At 39.5% G+C, this 17,928-nt stretch overlaps 1 protein-coding gene across 1 annotated transcript; it reads right to left on the bottom strand.

Moving 5' to 3' along the window:
- Positions 1–2,736: 2,736 nt before the first annotated feature.
- On the bottom strand, positions 2,737–3,862 carry LOC109160686 (MADS-box transcription factor 15-like). Its single transcript, XM_019308962.1, has 2 exons — positions 3,833–3,862; positions 2,737–3,057 (listed from the first exon to the last, which is right to left on the bottom strand). Exons 1-2 carry the CDS (start codon positions 3,860–3,862, stop codon positions 2,737–2,739), a joined length of 351 nt encoding a protein of 116 aa, XP_019164507.1.
- Between the last annotated feature and the right edge of the window lie 14,066 nt (positions 3,863–17,928).

The following is a 17,928-nucleotide window of genomic DNA, read 5'->3' as shown; positions in this document are numbered from 1 at the left end:
ATTTGAAAAAAAAAAAAAAAAAAAAAAAGCTATTATGGTCTTTCTTCATCCCAAATAAACTCAAATCCAATGTTGATTGAGTAAAATCCTTATATCAATCCCCTTATCTTTCAGAGCTATTATGGTCTTGATAAGTTGCCTTTTTGCTCCCTAATTCATCATTCGTACATCATTCGTATTTTTATTCTAAAGATTTAAAGCTATAGATAATTGTGTCATTCTCTCCCTTTGTTATCATTCCTTACCTTTTGTTTCCTATAAACCGTGACCCTTAGCCCCATTACAAGCTTAATAAAGACCTATTTGATCTTTACATGCAATGTTAGTTCTATTCAGGAGGAGTAGGAAGGGCAAGCCTAGGATGTTTTTCTGATGTCGTGTTTTGCATAAACCTAACTGAGTACGTGTGCACACTAGATTTCTCACTACTAACAATCTGGGTGCTTGTATGTTGGCTTGGGAGTAGAACGCGGGTGCCAAGCAGAGATGATTCTGGAAGCATGTGTCCTGCAGTGAGTTGGCTTGTGGTTTGCTAAGTTGTGCACGAGAAATTGGGAGCGATCCTTGTGTTTTGACCTGCGGTTTGATTCAGTGTTTTGCTTGAGGACAAGCAAAGTCTTAAGTGTGAGGGGGTGATGTTATCACATCGGTGCATGTTTTTATAGCTTTTCTGATTCATTTTAGAAACAAAGTTATTGAATCATGTCCATTTATTACTTGTTTTCTTTGCTTTCTCGTTAGATTATGTTTTTACACTTGTTTTGAATGTCTTACGGTGTTCGGTAGTGTTTTTCTTCACCATTACAGGGTGAGCGTGAGAGCAAGGGAAGAATTTCAAGCACGAAATGATCAAAAGAGGAAGAAGTTGAAGCATCAGCAATTCAACGCGTCGAAAAATTCCAGTAGCTTCAAACATCGCACATTTTGGAGGCTCGACGCGTCGAGATCGCGGAGAGACGTTAATTTGAAAGACTCCTAAATTGATACCATCAGGTTTCTACTATAAAAAGATCATCTTCTATCAACCCTAGGGCGGCTCCTTCTTCTGCGATTTCGGTGTTTTGAAGGCAATCAAGAGCAAAGCACAAAGAGGACCAATTTGAAGATTTACAACTAGCTTTGGAATAGAGAACTAGCTAGAAAGATTCGGGAGAACTCTTTCACTCTTACTCTTATTCTCGTTGTTATTTGTTTATCTTTAAGCATTGAATTTACTGTTATTATGGCCATGAGCGGCTAAATTCCTTAGGGATTTTTGGGTGAATTTGTTTATGAACCTATGTGCCTTGTTCGTTAATTTCTTAATATATTTATGTTTGGTTTTATGATTTGTGTTGCAGTCTTGTCTTAACCTGTTGTTGTTGGTAATTAAAGGCCTAAATTACTTGCTTCATAGTCATATTTGTGTCACCAATGAGAATTGGGGCATAAATTAGGGCACACACGATTGCACCTAATTGTTAGACCTTGGGAAAGGGGAATTTATTAGGGGAAGTTAATTCTAGATTGTTGCTCATCGGGAGATGGTAGTAATTAGGAATAATTGAATGTTGATCTTCGATCTTATCGGGTGTTTAAGCCACGGGAGTGGAAATTCACTAGGAATAGAGATTACGCGAGTAATTCGATTCCACTTTGCATTCCCACACAGATCTTAATTCCAAACCAAATATTACAAACGTTGATTGGCACTAGGTGATTAAACATTGTGATCCCAAGAATCCCATTTTGCTCTATTGTTTACGAAACCTTAATATTTGTTTTATTTCTTGCTCGTTATTTTATGCAACCAATCAACCATCAAGTTTCGATCAAACTAGTTCTTATAAGTAAGCGAGTAATTAGTGATTAGTACCCCATCTCCCTGTGGTTCGACTACCTGAATACTCCGGGAACTATTTGTTTGCAAATATACTACGCATCAGGCCTTCCTGGTCCCAGGTTTTGGGTTTTCCCTCAGCTGTGCACAGCAACAGCCTCCTTAGCTTCCATGAGCATGCCTGGTGCTCAAGGATTCCAATCTGCAATCAGCAGATCAGCCCAAAAGCATCACAGCACCAAACAAGATGAACCAGTCAAATGGAATCAATCCTAGGAGCAAAGACAAAGTGGGGAACCCCTTCCAAAGCCAGGATTCTGCCCAACCGTCTAGGGAGACCCCCTTTTTCTCCAGAAGACTACATTCTAAGTAAGAATGTTCACGGACGAGCAAATTGCAGGTCCAATCAAGCAAGTAACCCAAACTAAAAGAACTACAAAGCTAGCTTCTACCCCCAGCAAGCGCAATTTGACTATTAGATCAATATAACTTAATCTAAATTTACCTTCAGTGAATAACTAATTAATGACAGACAACCTTAATCATGGGAAAATCTTTAATTTGCTGGTCAAATCACCTGAAGCTATGCTGTTTAGGTGTCAGATAATTTATCTCCTAGTTGTTTGTCTATACACCACAAACCTTCCTCAATAAGGCCATTCATCTTTCATCACTATATTCTTCTATGCCATTACAGCAAGTCCAAAAACAAAACTTATAGTAATATCAAAATTTATTGCCAAATTCAAAATTTTCATTCAAAATTGTCAAACCAATGATCATTGGCTCAAAAAAATTAAAAATACAAAGAAGAGGTCAATATCAGATGAGATTCAAAAAATGAACCTAGCTAATTCACGATTCAGATCATATGCAAAAAATAAACCCAGCTAATTTGGTCAATCAAAAATCAAAAATCAAAAATTTAGAAATTGATTGATGAATCCTTCCTCATCCAATCCATCAAAGTCCCCAGTAATTTCCTGCAGAGTAATTTCCACGACCGGAGAGGAATGAGCGTTTTCTTCTTCTCCATTTTCTGTTTCTTCAGTTAACAGTGCACTTGGTTCATCCATGGCTAAGAGCTTCTCCATTTCCGAAACATCACAAAAAACGTACAGGTTTCCTGCAGGAGAGAACACAACAGCAGCGATTCGAACTTCGGGGAAGAGGACACCTAGTTCCGCCGCTTTCTTGAACAACCTCTTGCGGCGCTTCGTGAAACACACATTTCGAGCCTACAAAGACTCGATCTTTTTAATTTCGATCTTGGCCTTGCCTTTCCCTTTCCCCATTGACAATTCTTTCCGCCAAACTGAGAAAACTTCGTGATAGGCTTCCAAATAAAGCACCTTGTAAGCAAGCGCAAGAAGAGGAGGAAGAAGGCTCTACTGACAGAACTGAGACCTTTGACGATGAAAGTAAAAACTATGTGAGTCGGTTTTGGAAAGCTGTAGTGTTTCAGAGCAAAGAGGATTCGAATTTCAGGGGTTGGGTGCCGGAGGAATTAACGGTCCTATCGGCGGAGTGATTAATTTGAAATTTTGGTAGGGATTAAGGCAGTGCTAAGGCGGCGATTTCATAACGGTCCTATCGACAGAGTGGTTAATTTGAAATTTTGGGAGGGATTAAGGCAGAGCTAAGGCGGCGATTTCATAACGGTCTTATCGACAGAGTGGTTAATTTGAAATTTTGGGAGGGATTAAGGCAGAGCTAAGGCGGCGATTTCGTAACGGTCCTATCGGCAGAGTGGTTAATTTGAAATTTTGGGAGGAATTAAGGCAGTGCTAAGGCGGTGATTTCATAACGGTCCTATCGGCCCCTGATTAATTTGAAATTTTGGAGGGGTTTCGGATCGAAGAAGATGAAGACGAAGCAGATAAAAGAGACTTTGTATAGAAACGGAATATATTTTAAAATATAATAATAATATAGTAACCTCGACATTACTATATTATTATTATATTTTAAAAAATATTCTATTTCTATACAAAGTCTCAGTATAGAAAATACCCTCCCTTTGTTAGCTGAGGAGAGCCCCATTTATACTAAAGTCCTAACGGTAACAACATGGGACATAAATGGGGAGTCTAAGCCTTTAATTCACTCTCATCAATGGTGGCTTCAATGACAGTAAAGGTGGCACCTGTTGGAATTCTGTCGGTTGGAGTTTTGCCCGTTGGATTTCCATGTGGTGCCGGGTCAAATATGGCGCCGGGTCAGATGCCCACTTATGATCCGGGTCGGGTGCCAGTCCTATTATCCTGTCAAATACGATGATACACAATAGGACTTCTAAACTACATTACCTAGATAATTCATAATAAAAAAAAAAACTAAAATATTTTTTAAAATATTGTTCATAACTAAATCACAACATATATTACATATACATAACTCATTATAAAGTTCACAAAATAGCACATATTTTAAATATAACTAGTAAATTACTCAAATAAAAATAGATTCAAAATTTGATATGAATCACAAATCAATCTATATTATAAATCTCACTATAATTATAAAAAAGATAAAAAAAAATCACAAAATTACAAATTAAATTTTAAATAATACGGAGTACAAATTAGAAATATAAATAAATTTCTTAAATTACAATTTTAATACTCTATAGTAGTCTTAACTATAATAAAGCTATATGGTTTGGGAAGTAATTAATGTTACAATTATTATTTTGGTGAATAATTATTGTTACAATTATTATCTCTATCCTTATTATTATTATAAAATAACCACAACATCCTTTACTATAAAAAAAAAAGTACAACATTTGAAAAATAAAATAGCTATTTTTTTCTCTCCCATAACAAAGGATTACATTTATTTTAAATTTACTCATACAAAATTTAAAATTTGCTTTCTAAATGTAATTATCTTAGTTATTATTCGTATTGTGAAAATTATAATATAGATGAAATACAATTAAGAATGTTAGGAACATTGTATTAGGATTTTGATGATACCAATGTAATGTAGAAAAGTAGACCCCTAACTATTAGCTTTTTCAATCGCTGCTTTCGTCCTAGACGAGTGTTGCCATAACTCCTCTGTAATTCGTGTTAAGCTAGACAAACACACGAAAATGAGTTATGATTAAATGTTAGGGCATCCAAGACGAAAGAAGACACGAGACATGAAGGTTTACAACGAGAGTTAAGCAGGAGTTGTCAACTAGCACGAAAAGACAGTCCTTGTTAAAGACGATCCTTATCAAACATTACTTCTCTTCAACAACGAGAAGAATGTTCTACCTGTCTGATTTGACAACATCCTAGGACAATAAGGACCTCATCTTAGGGGACACACTTTTCAAGGAGCATTAAATGAAGATGTACCATCTTCTGAAGATAGAGGACAAAACCTAATACTTTCCATACCTACAACGGCTACATGGTACAACCTCATTAATGGAGCATTTAATGCATGAAGCTCCCCGGTCCTTGTCCAATGGTTAAAAGGTTCGAAAATCTCATCTCCCTCCAACGGATGAATTTTCATCACCTATATAAACCCACCTTCATCAACTAAGAAGGTGCTAGTTCATTGTCACTCGACTTACTTACTTGCAAAAGCTCTTGAAACGCTCACAATTTATTAAAAGCTTTTGTGAACCAGTATTGAGGTGCTAAGTTACTTGAAGAAGATTGTTGATTCTTTTTCTTACACCTCAAAGGAAGTCTTGCCATTTGTTTGAAGCCATCATATCTCAGAGCCAAGACTTCATCGTTGGAGAACTCAAGAAATCACTTTCTACCAACCTCAACTCAGGAGAAGAAGTTGATAGAGGCGGAGTAAACTCGAGGAGTTGAAAACCTACGAAGGCTGTCCGGCTTAGTGATCAAGAAAGTCTTTGTGTAATTGTACTAAGAGTGATAGTGCAATCCTTCCATCAGTTGTGGAAGAAGAGTGGAGTAGGCAACGTTAGCCGAACCACTATAAAATCTCGCATCCCTTCTATCTCTTTACTTACGCTTTTCTTTTCTGCATTCATATCATCCCTTCTATCACCTTTACCGAAAGATTTTCTGTTTACGCAAACTCGTGCAAAGTATTTAAAACTAATCTATCTTATCCGCTGCGCCAAAACACCGAAAGGTGACGTTTAGGGCTTTTCACAAAAAGAGTCTGTTCACCCCCCCCCCCCCCTCTAGACTCTCTTTGCATTCTATCGGGACCAACAAGTGGTATCAGAGCCAATACCTTGATCGGTAAAGGCTTTGCATTTACTGCCTGGTAGATCCCTCTTCAAAAATCTCTTGAAAATCTTGCATATTTTCTTTGCACGCTTTTTACTCAAAAATGGAAAAAGAACATGCTCATCGCTCCAAACAACTTGCATTTAGTCTTGCTAAATTTGATGACTGGAAGTTAAGAATGCAGGCTCTCCTATGCTCTATTCATGATGAAATGTGGGACGTTATAACAACCGGACCAATCACAGTCATGATGGCGAATGCTCAAGCAGCCGCACAGGGAGCAGGAGCTCCACAGATGATACCAAAGCCAAAAGACCAGTATTCCACGGAAGAAAAAACAAGAGCAAATCTGGATAATGTGGCAAGAAATATTCTCTACAACTCTCTGGATGATTCCTTGTTTCCCAGGGTCCGAAAGTGCAAAAATGCCATGGAAGTATGGAATGTCCTAATGAGTTTGGGAGAAAGAGATGAGAAAGAAAAGGACAACAAGCAGACAATGGCAATGAAGAAATTTGAAGATTTCAAAATGCTGCCAAATGAATCAATCATGGATATGGAACTCAGATTCACCACGCTGATGGGCGATTTATCATACCTTGGAAAAGAACTAACTGAGAAGGAAATGAATCTAAAGATCCTTCGTGGTCTACCAAAATCATGGGAAATGAAGGTTATCGCAATGAGGGATAGTCGAGATATGAAAACAACAAGCACGGCCAAAATTTTCAGTGATCTCAAAGTCTATGAGTTCGAACACGAACCAAAAGATGCCGAAGATTCAGAAACAAGAAACATTGCTCTCGTGGCAAATCAATCAGTATCAACATCCAACAGGTCGAAATCTAACTCTTGTGATTTTTTATCTGAGGAACAATATGCACTATTTGTCAGGAAAATGAAAAGGTTCATGAGAAAGAACAACTTTCAAGACCCACAACGTTCGAGCCACCGAAAGAAGCACGAGAACTTTCCTCAAACCTCAAAAACTGAAACCATGGACTCTCAGCTATTGTGCTATAATTGCCGAAAGCCAGGACATTTCAAGGCGAACTGTCCTCATCCCATAGTAAGCAAACATCAAGACGACAATGCTACCACAAGTGCCTCAAAAGAGACTGGGGAAAGATATAAAAGGAGCGACAAGCCTGAAACATCAAACTTCAGAAAGGAAGGAAGAAGGAAGGCATTGGTAGTAAACAAAACTTCTGACACAGTCGCAACCGAAAGTAGTTCCTCAAGCTCCAGCTCAGAAGATGAAAACACTGATGAAGAGAAAGGACTGTTGTGCTTATTCAGTCAAGAGTCAGACGAACTGTGCCTCATGGCAGATGAAGACGAGGTAAACTCTCATTCATCTTTTTGTTATTCAGCTGAGTCAAGTTCTGTGAGAAGTCTTACCTCCAATGAATCTATCACTGAAATGATGAGGAGGTTCAATGTGATAAATAGCACTTACTCCAAACTCAAGGAGGAGAACTCTCGGCTCATGCTTAGCTATAATGAACTATAGCAAGTTCGTATTGAGAACAATGTGCTGGTCATTGCTAGGGAGCAGCTTGAGAAAGATGTTCTCGCTCTAAAGGAGCAATGCACAGCAAAAGAGAAGAGAGAGCAAGAACTGCTTGAAGTTTTGGATAAATTCAATAATTCATCCAACCTAATGGATAGAATGATGAATGAATCCAGACTGTCCGGAGAAAGAACTGGAATTGGTTTTAACCCCAGCTCCTCTTCACAAGTCGAATTGAACAAATCCACGAATGCATATTCACACGAAAGCTTCGAGGCCGCATTTGTTCAAGGACCCACCCAAGTGTCTGAGCCTATGATGGTAGTTAACAATGTCAAAACACCACAACCAACAAGTCAACCGAAAGGTACCGCTGTACAACGAATTGTGGAATCTGGAAAGAAGAAATCTGGTAATGGCAATCCTAGACAAATCTATGTCAAAAGGAATGGACCAAATGGCAATAGACAGAATCTACACCATAAAAAGGATCAGCCTAACTGGAACACTCAATCCAATAAAAGGACGAATGTTAACCAGAGGCAATATCGTCTGAACGGACGAATCAGACAACCCGAAAGATCCTTCAAAAGATCCGGGTATGGCAATGGATGGACTGGGCCATCAAAAGAATATTGGTTTGATTACCCAGAACCTCTCCCTAGAGCAGTATTTGAAAAGATTCATCTGCGTAAACAAACCAATCATCTCAAGCATTATGAAAATCTTCCTCAGGAAGATCAACGTAAGAAATATAATGCTAAAGTCTTTGCCAGCATACATTATGATTATCGTACATCTAATGGATATAAAGGACCGAGGATGAGTCGTGGATACTCTAGGTTGATGTGGGTTCCAAAGTTGACTGCTAACCCCCAAGGACCCGAAACTAAATGGGTACCTAAAAACACATAATCTTTGATGCAGGAAAAACAGGTCATATGGTATATTGATAGTGGATGCTCAAGACATATGACTGGTGATAAAACAATGTTGAGCAACTTTAAGGAAATTGATGGACCCAAAGTTATCTTTGGAGGAGAAAATAGCGGCAAAACTCGTGGAAAAGGGGACATCATCAAAAAGGGAATAACAATACAAGATGTCTCTTATGTTGAAGGACTGAAATTCAATCTCCTAAGCACAAGTCAATTTTGTGACAGAGGATACAAAGTAGAATTCTTCAAAGATGAATGCAAAATCGTGAACACGAAGGATAGCAAGACAGCTTTAACGGGTCAACGAAAGAAGAATATGTATGTATTATCTTTAAATTCTTCTAATGCTAACGTCTGTCTTGTAGCAAAAAGTAATGCAGATCTCAACCAAGAATGGCACAACAAACTAAGTCATCTGAACTTGAAGACGATTAACAAGCTGGGCAAAAGAAATCTCGTAAGAGGGCTACCCGAAGTATCTTACACGAAAGATAAAATATGTGAAGCATGTCAAAAAGGGAAGCAATTCAAGTCATCTTTCAAGTCAAAAGATGTAGATGCAAATTCTCGATCTCTAAGTCTTCTACATATGGATCTCTTCGGACCAGTAGATCCAGCAAGTTTGAGTGGAAGGAAGTATACTCTTGTTATAGTAGATGACTACACAAGATATACATGGGTGCTTTTCTTGAAGAAGAAGAATGAAACAGAAACAGCTCTCCCAAATCTTTTGAGACAACTTCAAACGGAAAAGGAGGTCAAAATAATTCGAATAAGATCAGATCAAGGAACGGAATTTGTCAACAAAGTCATAAAGGAATTCTGCGCACAAAATGGGATTTTCCATCAACTCTCGGCAGCACGAACTCCTCAGCAAAACGGAGTAGCCGAAAGAAGGAACAGAACCTTGAAAGAAGCTGCACGAACGATGATCTCTCACTCAGGACTACCTAAGAGATTTTGGGCCGAAGCCATAAACACGGCATGCTAAACGCAAAATAGATCCCTGATCAACAAATCTCACAACAAGACACCATATGCGCTATGGTAAGGTAAAACTCCTAGTATCGGTTACTTTCATGTCTTTGGTTGCAGGTGCTTCATACATAACAACGGAAAGAATCATCTAAGAGCTTTTGACGAAAGAGCTGATGAAGGGCTATTCATGGGATACTCCTCTGTAAGCAAAGCATTCAGAGTTCTAAACAAGCGAACAATGGTAATTGAGGAATCCATTCATGTCAAGTTTGATGAACAATCTGAGAAGAACCCATCTGGATGTAAAACTTCAATCAAGTCAAGTCAAAATCTTCAGCAACCTGTAGACGAAGAAGACATACTTTCGTCCTACACGAAATATCAGCTAAAGGTTTCAGAACCCGAGCCTGTGTCCCAAGAAAAGGTGGTAATCCAACAGAATGATCCTACAAGCACCACACCATCTGAACCAATGATATACATTGATCTACCATATATTCCTGAAATGGATACTCAAAATCAACAAGATGCTTTTGAACCAGATCTTCGATGGTTAAAAGATCATCCATCAGATCAGGTCATTGGAAATGTCCAAGAAGGCGTGAGAACAAGAGCCTCCTTGCACGAAAGTATGATAGCATGCTTCCTATCACAAATGGAACCAAAAACCATAGAAGAAGCCCTAAAAGACCCTGACTGGGTAATAGCCATGCAAGAAGAGCTCCATCAATTTGAACGAAATGAAGTATGGGAACTTGTTCCAAGACCATCTCATCAGAATGTCATTGGAACTAAATGGGTGTTTAGAAACAAAATGAGTGAAGATGGGCTCATTGTTAGGAACAAAGCTCGTCTTGTTGCTAAGGGGTATTGCCAAGAAGAAGGCATTGATTTTGATGAAACCTTCGCCCCTGTAGCTAGATTGGAAGCTATTCGCATATTTCTAGCTTTTGCAGCCCATAAGAACTTCAAAGTCTATCAAATGGATGTCAAAAGTGCTTTCTTAAATGGACTTCTTGAAGAAGAAGTCTATGTTGAACAACCACCTGGTTTTGCAAACAATAATGAGCTTGAAAAGGTCTATCATCTCAAAAAGGCTCTTTATGGCTTAAAGCAAGCTCCACGAGCCTGGTATGATACTCTTTCATACTTTCTCATCAACTGCGGTTTCACGAAAGGAGTGGTTGATAAAACACTCTTTCGCATAAAAGACAATGATCATATTCTACTAGTTCAAATCTATGTTGATGACATTATCTTTGGTAGCACGAATCCAATTTTGTGTGAAAAGTTTTCCAACCTTATGAAAGGCAAATTTGAGATGAGTATGATGGGTGAACTAAACTACTTTCTGGGTTTACAAGTTAAACAATGCCCAGATGGAATATTCATAAATCAAGCCAAATATACCAAGGATTTAATCCGAAAATTTGGCATTGATGGAAAAAGTTCGGTCAAAATTCCAATGAGCACATCCCTCAGAATGGATGTTGATAATGAAGGAAAGGATGTTGATCAGACAAACTTTCGAGGCATTATTGGTTCTCTTTTATACCTAACAGCAAGCAGACCTGACATTTCGTTTGCTGTTGGTGTATGTGCACGATTTCAAGCCAAGCCGAAAGAAAGTCACCTAAGTGCAACTAAAAAGATATTAAGATATCTTAAGGGAACGCAAAGTGTCGGTCTCTGGTATCCGAAAGAAGGATCATTTGATCTAGTTGGATATTCAGATGCTGATTTCGCAGGGTGTCGAATTGATCGAAAAAGTACCTCAGGAACCTGCCAGTTCCTAGGAGGACGAATTGTGTCTTGGTTTAGCAAGAAACAATACTCTATTGCTACAAGTACAGCTGAAGCCGAATACATAGCAGCCGGAAGCTGTTGTGCTCAAATTTTGTGGATGAAACATCAATTGAGAGATTGTGCCATAAATGCACGAGAAGTGAGCATAAAATGCGATAACACGAGTGCAATCGCCATTACGCATAATCCTGTGCTACACTCTCGAACTAAGCATATTGACATTAAGTATCACTTCATTCGTGATCATGTCGAGAAGAAAAACATATCTCTTGAGTATGTTAATACTGATGATCAACTTGCAGATATACTCACGAAACCCTTGAGTGAAGCACGATTCTCCTCTCTAAGGCTCACTCGGAATGATTGAAATGACATAAAGCCAAGAGAATCAAATCTGCAAAGATTCTTACTCTCGAAAATCAAAAGATTTGATCCATACTCACACGCAAGGATCTTTATAAATAAGATACACTATGAGGATAAAATTTCATATCTAACAAAAACTCTAGTGTATGTTTATGTTGCATGTGCAGGTATGAGTACGGGAACCGAAAGAACCATTACGGAGGCACAAATGGGAAAGAGTGAAATTCGTAGTGAACCTCTAGTAACTGAGCAAGAGGTTAATTAGTTTCTTGAACGCGCTCAACTCATACAAAACCTTCTTCGTGACACACCCGATAATGAGTCAAGAGAATCCTTCCACTCAGTTGGCAACCCTATAGGGTATGTCAAGGAAGACAGTGTGTTGGAATTAAGTGATAGTTTTGATTACTCACCCTCAAGCACTCCTACCAGGATAGCATCCCCTCTCAAGTCCACCGCAAGAAGCAAGAAAAAGAAGGCTGAATAACTTTGTTAGGCCACGGTGACAAGTTGTGATGTTTTTATGTTCATGATCTTTTAATTTATGACTCTATCTTTCGTTATATTTTAATTATGATGTCAGTATCTAAAAGATTTTGTTAAGATTCGCACGATATCTTTTGCCTATAAATTACTTTCCTATTTCATGAGATTTACTCATTCACAAGTCCTTAGAAAAGGAAAAAGGTTTACAAGAATGGACAAAGGGAAAGGAAAGATCGATGAAGCTGAGAAAAGAGCTACACGCCTAAAGCATCACTTGCGAGAAGCAAGCAAGTTACCAAATGCCACCATCATTAGGCTGGAAGAAGATAGGGAAAGGGTCATCGTAACATACTCCATGCCCAACACAGCACCAAAAGAGAAGGAAACTCTTGACAAATTGATCAATGAGTACAGGGCTAAGAAGGCACACTGCATGGAACAAGCCACACGGCTTGCTAAAGAGAGAATTCTGATGATGAAAAGCCCTAATAAGCAAACACCATATGAAGTTCCTCAACCTAGTGATCAATCTTATGAAGATTTCACTATGGTTCACTCTCGGTCCTCAACTCAGTCACCCGAACCCACTCTCTCACTCGAGGAGTTGGATGAATATGCGAAGAAGGCAAATCTGACTGATGTGACCGAAGAGATGACTCGTCTGGAACTTCACGTGCCTTATCGTTTTCTCTAAGTTGTTGTATGTTGTACTCTCGTGACCTGGAATCATCCTCTCTATCCTTTGTGATCTAATAAAGATGCTATCATTTCGTTCGGAGAATGAATGTATCTCTTGACTATGCTTAACTTTGTTTGTTTCTTGTCCAAAGTAACAGGAAATCTCATCGCTCATACGTAATCTGGTCAAAAAGGGGACCATAAATTATCATGCGTTTTATGACTTTTAAGTTCATTGAAGTTGGAGTGTCATAAAGAAACAAATCAACAGTCAAAGTCATGCTTGGAATTGATAACTCCTTGAATACATTTATGAGCATTAATTGTGACGTTGAAATTAATGTGTAACAGACACATGAGCTATATGGATCTCTCGCTATAAAAGGAAGTGAATTCTTTACTTTATATTCATCCTGCTTTTCTTCACTATGGCTCCAAAGAAACCTTTTACTAGAGGTGACTCTCACAAGATAAGAGAGGTTGCAAGGCGTATCAGGGAAGAACAGGGTGATCTTTACCCTGGTAACAGTCCACAAGCTCTTGTGGACCTCCTCTCTGACTCAGACTCATCTCTTCAATATGATGAGATGGCTGGTTTCATTGTTGAATCTGAAAGTGAGGAAAGACCCTCAAAAGATCCTGCTCAGGTCATCCTAGATGATCCCAGCAAGTGGGTTGATCGAGATTACATGGCTTTTCTGGCTCAAGAGGATTTAGAGGAGAAATATGATAAGGAGGAAGAACCCGAGTCCTCATCTGGTTCCAACTACCCACGAACCGGGAAGTGGTACAAGCAGATGTTGGGAAATCTGAAGAAGGGAAAATCTGAGTCATCTGGAGTCAAGAAAAACGAGAGGAAGAAAAATTGATCCTTTATCTGTTGTATCTTATCTTATGTACTTTCTTCTCTCGGCTCTATGAATAATGAAATCTTGTTGGCTCTGGTTTCATTTTGAACGAGACTTTATGTGTCTTATTTATCATCTGTCTAAAATCTTGAATCAAGGACAACTCTCTTGGAAAAGAATATTTTCCCTAAGGCGTGCCTTGGTCAAGTCATTCGGGCACATCTTTTGAGAGGCTCTACTCTCTATTTAATGGACCCTCTCAATCCTCTATGGACTCACTTATCTCGTCTCTTAAAACTCATGGATAAAGGGAAAGAAAAAGCCCTCACATCCGAGAGCTTATCTGAGGCCGAAAAAAATGTCTCAACATGTTCTTGGAAACTCAATTGAGAAAGGTTCACCATCTGGGAAGGAACCAGAAATCTCAGAGTTCTACTCTCTTGTTCAACTCACACCCCTTCTGAAACATGAAGAGAAGTATCGTGCACTGTATGCTTATGCTAAAGCCAAAGTTCTGGCTGAACTAGACAACATGGAAAGACGAGGTCTTTCTAGAGAAACACTGGGAGCTGATCATGAAACTCTCATTGCTGAAGTTTTTGCTCATGAGATCCGAAAAAGGGAGTACCTTGAGCATGCACGAAAGAAGAAGGGCAATATCGAGTAAAAGCTGGTCTGCCTGCTAATACACGAGAGATTGTAATCGTTTTTACGTATGTTATGTGTAATAAATCTCTCGGGTGATGTACCCTTGTTGTTGTAAGAAGGATCTATTTGACTTTATTTGTCTCACAAATCTTATGTTATAATAGGATTATCTATCTTCGGGTTTGGAATCGTGTCTAAGACGGTTCTTTATTAACTTCCAATCCAAACCGTTTAGATGAATCATAATGAGGATCATGTGGCCGAGAAAAATGGTCCACTATCCCACTCTGTCTGACACAGATTGAGACGTGCATTTAATGCACCCATAAGCACTCAAGTGCTTTTCTCTCTCTTCATTTAATGATGGAATGATCGTTTCTGATCTGCACACAATCTTATCACTCTCCCATGTTGATCAGTTACCATATTGGAGAAGAGGAACCGGTAGTTCTTTTGAAATTCAAGTGATCCATTGGTAAATGGGCCATCCATAACCGGTTACCCGGTGCTTGCTAAAACCCTACTTAAACCTTCTTCTCTTCAAGCATCACCTCTTACACAACTCTCTCTCTCTAATTCCTCATAATCCTCTGTCTATCTCAAATTCTCAACTATGGCGGAATATCCACAAACTTCACCAACTGATAAAGAACCAGAAACACCTTCCACTCTGGAAATCCCAAGCTTTCCAACAGAAGATCTAAGGTTCATTGAATCCAGAGTACCATTCATCGTCGGCGGCAGTATGTGAGACGCGCATGGTTTCCTTGAGTATATCCTGGATAGAAGATTTGGAGAAAACATCATACATCTCCTCACAGAAACAGGATTATATGGCTTCATCACACATCTTTATACTATATGGCATCCAGTTGACGTAACTCAGTTCTATATGAATGCCTCAATATCCTCTGATTATCTGACCATTACCTCCAGAGTCAATAATCATCATGTGGTCTTTACCTCGGAGGACGTTCGATCAACATATGGGTTTCCACAGAGAGATGAGTCTTACAATTCTGACATTATCTATTATCATCTCGACCCAGAGGACTTCTACGAATCTATCAAGAACAACCACGCCCCCTCCAAGGCAGAAATCACTTGGCCTTTAAAGAAGAAATGGTTCATACTAGATTATGAGTTCACTGTTGATATCTTCAATAAACTTGTCGATCACAAGACCTCGGGGACTGATGATGTGACGAAGGAGAAGTTGAAAATGCTGCATGCTTTCTTGAATGGATTTAAAGTCAATTGGTCAAAGATCATATTCAACAATATTGCTCACACCATCACTTTTCATCGGAAGAGTCCAGGAGACATTGCAAAGAAGTTAGGGTACGGCTTTGTGATAAGCCATCTTCTTGCAACAAAAGGAGTTATTTTGCGCCCAGGAATTCGGCCTGGCCAGAAAGCATGTCACATGAAACAGAAACCATCAGGGTACGACAAACAGAAGGCATTAGAATTGGGTATTCCTATTGAGCAAGTGAAAACCAAGAGGAAGTCAAGAACCCCTAAGGTTTCGGAGGACGATCAACCCAAGCCGAAACGACAAAAGCGAGAAAAACACTCCTCTCGGAGTAAGGCAATGAAGACAGAAGCTACTCCATCTGTTCCAGTTCCTCCGAAATCTCCGCAAGAGGCGAAAGATCCTACTTCACCTTCTCCTCTACCAGAAACAATCATTGTCAAAGATTCATCTGAAGACGAAGACAATCTGATTCTCACAAGACTTGGCAAAAAGAGTCACTTTCGATCTCCTGTCAAAACAAAATCTTCCCATGCGAAAAGTCTTACACCGAAAGAAGTTGACACGAGAGAAGCATCTCCACAGGGGGAAGAAGTCACGAAAAAAGCTCTCTCTCAGGGGGAAGCTCAACCGAAAGTCATTCTTCCAGAAAGAATCTCTAATGCTCAAGAACCCGAAACTGATCTCGGTTCTCTTCAAGACCACCATCCACAAGAACCTACTTTGGCAGATCAACTCCTTTGTGAGTTGACACAAGAACCTGTTAATGTAGATATGGAGGCCAGTTGCTTAAGTCTTCCACAAGAACCTGGGTCACCAGAAAAGACGATAGAGGCAACTGATGCTTTGATCGCTTTGCCTTGTCTGCCACAAGAACCCACCAATACAGAGCAGGTAATTCTGACACAAGAACCTATGTTGGTAGACGAGACAGCAGTTGTGCAGGTACAACCTCCGGACATCCCGAAACCATCAGCCCCAGCTCCAGAAGTAAAAGTTCCTCAACCTTCACTAGATCAGTTGCTTAGAGAATCCATTGAAGGGGATTACAAACGAGTCCTGCAGTGGCAACAGTGGCGCATTGCTCCCCTAAGGACGTTTCTTGAAACATTTGAAGCAATGCAGGATGAAGAAATCTTTGCACTTGAGTGGATTGGCACTGATGATGTTTCCAAAGCTCTTCGAATTGAAGAAATCAATCGAGTCTTCTCTTACAAGATGACAAATCGCACTCTCGGGAAGGATAAAGCTCCAATCTGCATCGAACTCAACAAGCCACCCTTAGATCCAGTTTTTGAAGAAGAAATGAAGCAACTTAGATATGCCATGTTGCTATCAAAGATCAAGACCACATTAGAAAAGGAACACCAAAATGATCCGAATTGCAATGTCAGTGGCACGAAGGATGAGCTTGGACGAGAGATTGAAGAAGACGAAAGTGATGAAGAAGAAGATGATAATGATGATGTTGTTGACGATGCTGATGATGAGAATGATGATGATGACGATGATGATAATGATGATCAGTTGGGTTATGAAGGTGCTCAAGAAGCCGACCCCGAAGACAATCATACAATCTTGATCGGTCCTGACTATGACACCTATCCTCAATGATCCCCCTTAAGAAAACTACCCTCTGACAGTGGTGACTCGGAAGAAGATTCAACTAACCATCCAGAAGATCTGTCTCGTGCCATCGTTCCACATATTCAACCCATGGACGAGACTCCGATCATGCAAGAGAAAGCAAAAGTGCGTGAGGGCAAAATGGAAGCCTCACCAATTCATCTTAGCTCAACAAGTGGTGGAAAAAGGGATGCACCACTTCAAGAAGAACATATGGACACAACGCCAACAAACATTGAAGAAGAATCTGCTGCAGAGTCCCACGGACCATCATGAACCTTATGAGGGAAACTGTCCATTCAGCCGAAACCATCCACATGCAATATCTGGCTCTACGGGAAAAGGACACGAAAGTTTTGGATGACTTGTGCAAGAAGGTTGATTCTTTGATAGCTGCACAATCTCTACCTCAGCCTCCACCTCAAGAACAGACTCAACCGCAGCAACAAAGCCAAACAGATCACAAGATCCTTGAGAGAATGGCAAAGAAGCTCCACGATCTTGAACTGCCTTGAACAAAGTTGCACGGCAACAACACGAGATCAAACATTCTCATTTTGGTCTCAAAGAACGTATTGATTTGGCTTGCACAAAGATTGACACATATCAAGACAATTCGTACCAACTGGGAGAATATGCACTTCAAATTCTCGGATATGCCAGGATATCTTGAATGTGATAATAAGGTTTCCTCTATTCCTCCTACTTCTTGTGCTGATGATGCCAAAAGGGGGAAAAGAGAAATGACGATAA

This window comes from Ipomoea nil, unplaced genomic scaffold (assembly GCF_001879475.1).
Source record: "Ipomoea nil cultivar Tokyo-kokei standard unplaced genomic scaffold, Asagao_1.1 scaffold2879, whole genome shotgun sequence".
Classification (NCBI taxonomy): Eukaryota; Viridiplantae; Streptophyta; class Magnoliopsida; order Solanales; family Convolvulaceae; genus Ipomoea; species Ipomoea nil.
This window is presented reverse-complemented; position numbering and strand designations above follow the sequence as displayed.